The 5,123-nt window shown below is 38.5% G+C and overlaps 1 protein-coding gene across 1 annotated transcript; it reads left to right on the top strand.

Moving 5' to 3' along the window:
- The first annotated feature begins 3,301 nt into the window (after window positions 1-3,301).
- LOC139983534 (uncharacterized) lies at window positions 3,302-4,789 on the top strand. The gene has a single exon (XM_071997150.1). It carries the CDS (start codon window positions 3,726-3,728, stop codon window positions 4,785-4,787), a length of 1,062 nt encoding a protein of 353 aa, XP_071853251.1. The 5' UTR covers window positions 3,302-3,725; the 3' UTR covers window positions 4,788-4,789.
- Window positions 4,790-5,123: the final 334 nt, after the last annotated feature.

Below are 5,123 nucleotides of genomic sequence, written 5' to 3'. Positions count from 1 at the left end.
CATACAACACTTTACCTCCTTTGATCGACATTGCATACCAGGGTTATTTTACATGCCTCAACTTGTTGTACATGAGTGATGAATAGCATAACGATATGAATTAATCAGGGACTGTGTATTTTTGTGATTATATAAAACAATATAGATTTGTGGTTTAATAGAAGATGACATCGCTCAACTTCTTATTTCTCCAAATAATGTAGAGATTCACCCCTTTCTTAATTTGTGTACACTAAGGAAGCCAGGGATGATATTGTCAATTACAAGTAAGAGCTGCAGAAAATCATTTTGTCCCTTGCAGTGTATGTTAATTGTCATTCAGCCTATGTAGAAGATCCTGCTAGGATCGAAATGTCAGGCCCACTTACTTTGTCGAAAGTTATTCCCATGAAAACTGTACATGTGTCCCTCTTTGAATGCTCAGAAAATCAATGCCATAAGGAATCCTGTTATGGACAGTTCAGTTTATTGAGATTTACACCAATTTCATGATATGATGTGCTTTATATTGAAACATATTATACCTTACTGTAAAGGTGTCCCTTTTAAATGTTCAGAAAATCAAAGCCATAAGGAGTCCCTGCTATGGCCAGTTCAGTTTATTAAGATTTACACCAATCTCATGATATGCTGTGCCTAATATGAAAATATAATCTGCCTCACTAACAGTGCTTCTAAACCTACCTCTGCGTAGTATAATTGTAGAATAAGAACAACATGAGGCTTACAACATAGTGCAAAGCTGTGACCTAGTCATGTGGTGTTTCATTTTTACATGTGGATAAATCTTATATGTGACTAGACCTAGGCTAACCCTATATCATTGCATGGGAAGGCCTAGCTTAACTAACTGACATTTCAGCCAAAACTCGTTAAAGTTTGACACACAAGTCTCCCCCACCCCCCTCCCTCAAGCACTGATTTCTGACCAATTAACATTGAAGCATAGTCCCGATTGAGATTAACCATACACAAGTTTCTGGTTTTAATAAATGAATAGTTCAAAATTATCATTTTTCTAATTGAATTTCACATGATCAATACATAAAACCTAAACTTACTAATATAGTTTAATTGGTTATAGCCTAGCCTGGGTAAGTTTTACACTCAGAGGTTAATCTAGGCCACTACAATAAATGCATCACTTGCAATTTTAAGCAAACTCTTCTTTCACTGTCGGCAATCACTATTAGAAATTTCCCAAACATGTAGACCACTAGTAGAGCCTAGGCCTAGTCTTTTAAAAGCGAAGGCAAGCTAGGCCTACAGGGTCTAATATTCACTTAGACTAAAGTGTACTGACCTAAGCGGAAAGAAGTCTAGCCCTATGTATAATTTCACTATAATTTTTTATGTGTGGTTTTGATTAGGTGTGCCCTCATAAGTTACCGTACACCACAATTACTTGCATTAGGTAGAAGTAGTCACTAGAAACGGCCGTTTATTAGGGAAGGTCTTGCTTTGAGTACGACACACAGAGTAGGTATATACTTACTTAGGTCTAGACTTAGTACGGAAGTGAAGGTAGTTACTATACAAATACTAGCCTATACTATCTCATAGCCAGTACAGCGTATTGACTACATCAGGGAAACGATCTGGCCTTACCTAGCCTAACAACGTAAGAGCTAACGTTAGGTTATACTTCAATACCGCGCGTACTGACTGTATCGCAGAAATGACAAAATCGACATGATCCCGTTATTTCACCTTTACATTTAAACACTGATTTAAGGTATACATATCCCATTTATCTAGCAAGAATTTGACTTCGTCGTCTGCAATAATTAGATGGTTATTTGCACCTTTCTTCTTTGTATTTGACTGTTTCTCCTGCTTGCGATTGTCGCCGTATGAAGCTGCTAGCTAGATCGAAAAAAAAAAACACTACATTATCGCTCATTACTTTGGGAAGGGATTCTAATCTTCATCATCAATTTTCTTTCCGACTAAGATCTTTTGATTTGACCAAAAATAAAGTAGGTGAAGAACTTTTAGCTTTACCATCTTATCCATTTATGAAGAAAATTGTGATTTGATAAGCGCGGACAGCTTTGCAGAAAATGAACAAATATTAATAGTTATCGTTGACAAAAAAAAAAATCCATGAAAAAACGTGGCTGGTCAAGCATGGAATTTGAACCGTGCAACCTATTATGATTATTATTTTATTTTTTATTTTGATAAATTGGATGTCGTACATGCCTGTTTGAAAATACACAAATTTAGCTGAAAGAATCAACTTTGCCGTGGAGTAGTGCATCGATATTATTGAACCATTTTTTATTTTTTTTTTATTAATCGTATATAAATATATGCATTCCTGGCATTGACAATGTTATTCAGACCGTTCAACATGCTATACATTAATACGATTAGCAATCTAGGATGCACCGTACACGCTGTGTGACTTATAATATGTCAGTCAAAGTATTGTTTTGTCAACAAAAAATCCGGACAAATAACACAGGCTCTTCTAAGCATTTATTTAATTATTCATGCAGAAAACAATGCATCATTCGGACAATTGTGATCCGATTGTAGAAATTGTTGGAACCAACTCCCAGGGTCCCATTGAGTACTGGAGTTCAATAAACAGCCAGGATGGTCTACGCCTCTTGGTTCAACATAATGTGAACGAGAGTCAGAAAGTGTAGCCATTGCCGTTGTATTTCAATATTGTTTCGATGAGAATTTACAATTTCACTGAAGTGGATAAACTCTGTCAAACTCACCCTTCATTTCTCATAAGAAACAAAACAGAATAATAATAATAAAAATGTGCGGAAGTAATGCAACTACTTTAATTCTCGCCCACACGACATTCAACTTCATGGTATGTTAAATGTAAAACGACATCGATAATTAATTATTATATCCGGCAAATTCCTCGTTAATATTAACCCTTCGTGGTTCTTATTATAATTGCATAACATTATTGTATACAAAGAACATGAGCCCGTGTTATTTAAAAATTGTTGAAACAATCCGTCTGTTAAATTATCAATGTGCTCCTCTACGACGATATCGATAATGACCTAGCATTTTCGGCAGATACCTAGTATATAGTTGATATTAACCGTCGTGATTCGTATTACAATTGTATAACAATATTCTGTATAAAAACAAGGCCTGAGCAACCAGACAAACGAAAAGCCAGCAATCATAGACAATTTCAGCAGCATATTGGAAACACGTTAATAAAAACATAAAATCTGCTATATAGCAGATTTAAAATTATGATTCTAGCAGGTTTAAAATATTTGCCTATTAACGTTTGTGTTATTTTAGCGTCATAGATGATATTGTCACAGTCTGTTGATTGCTTGTTGTTTTGTGGTTCTTCCACCCGTGTTACAGGGGGCGCTCTCCGGCCGACTGCGCATGTCCGTGGGAGACAACGTGTATTTGCATGGCCGAATTCCTGCACCTCGGGTGCCTTTTGTGTTTGTTCATGCCTGGAGAGTGTCCCCTTGTTGTTAGTCTAATTCGGTGTACGACCCTTACTATAGAGGGACATTCTTTACTTTGTTGGATTTTGGCGTGAGATTGAGTTGGGAGTGGAGAAGGGAGTTAAGAGGAAAAACGGAAAGAGAGAGGAGGAATAAACCTGGTCACCAATTATTACTTAATACTTGTTACTGTTATTACTTTATTACGGTACCGGACCCCGTCACAAATGGTGGAAGTGCGGGGCACTGATACGTTGCAAAAATTCAGCAGTTATGTCTTATAATTTGCGATCAAGAGCCAAATCTTTTGACAATTTAACAACCGCCGTCGAACTTGAGAAAGGTGTCGTAAAATCACCTGATTCGCCCATAAGCAGGAGAGCCGCTGTTAATTCTAAAATGGCGTCAAATTTGCGCCCTGACTCCTTTCATGGTAAGCAAAGTGAAGATCCGTATCTATGGCTCAATAAATTTAAGTCATGGACATTGCTGTCGCAACTCCCTCGAGAGCAAATTGCCGAAGCAATGAATATGTTGCTCGTAGGGAGTGCTAACATCTGGCTAAACTCCTTATCACCTTTAACGAAACAAGATCCTGATTTACTCTACGCATCATTTGAAAGTCATTTCAGCTCCATTTATCCAAAATGGCTGCAAGAATACCAACTATGGGACAGGAAGATGGAACACGGAGAATCGCTGGATTCATTTATTTTGGACGTCGAACGCCGATGCAGTAGGCTCAAGAAAGTGGATAAAGAAAGAACTGCTGCGCTGGTGAGAGGGTTAACGCCACCCCTGAGGATGTTCGTGATCCAACGGAATCCGAAAACATGGGAGGACGCCGTGTCGGCAGCACGACTGGCAACCGAGGCCCACTCTATCAACAACGCCACGGTGAGCGCAGCGACTACTCGACATGCTGACCAGTACGATGAAAAAACGGACAATTTGGCTCAGCAACTCTATGAACAAAGGAAGGAAATACAAGACCTTACAACGAAGGTGTCGGCGATGTCAACTCAATTGTCGACCCAGCAGATCTCACCTTTGGATAAGGTAACATGTCAAATATGTTCTCGGGAAGGTCATACCGCCCTGCAATGTTATTCTGTTCAAAGTATATTAGATCGAAATAAGCCTACCTGTTGGGAATGTGGAAAAGTGGGTCACATAGCTCGTTTTTGTCGTAATGTAGGACTGGGTTCGTACCGGGGTAGACGGCTAGATCGGGGTACGAGACGGGGTAGAGGTCGGCCAATGTATTTAAACGAGCAAGACCCGACTTTGCAAGGGGGAGCCCAGGGTCAGTACGAAAGGTTTCCGATAAGTTGAACAAGGAAAACAACCCTTACTTGAGTTTAAAAGAGAATGAAAATGATGACGATAACAAGCTATCAATATTGGGAACTCCGGATTATGTAGATAATTATGTGAAATTAGAAATCAATCGTGGTCAATGTTTTGCTCTCGTGGATACAGGGGCCGATGTGTCTGTAGCAAATGCCGAGATTATGAAATTACCACAATTTGCTGGAACTAAATTATTTCATTCTGATATCAAGTTTATCCAGACTGCAAGTAAACAAAGGGTTCCAATTATTGGGACAATTTACGTTGATGCTAGGATTCAAAATAAAGATGTGCCGATTAAATTCTACCTTACACAAG

Source organism: Apostichopus japonicus, chromosome 16 (assembly GCF_037975245.1).
Source record: "Apostichopus japonicus isolate 1M-3 chromosome 16, ASM3797524v1, whole genome shotgun sequence".
NCBI lineage: Eukaryota > Metazoa > Echinodermata > Holothuroidea > Aspidochirotida > Stichopodidae > Apostichopus > Apostichopus japonicus.
This window is presented reverse-complemented; position numbering and strand designations above follow the sequence as displayed.

Bases quoted from the DNA above. Each gene is read 5' to 3' on its own strand.
- LOC139983534 (XM_071997150.1), top strand. From the start codon at position 3,726: ATGTCTTATAATTTGCGATCAAGAGCCAAATCTTTTGACAATTTAACA.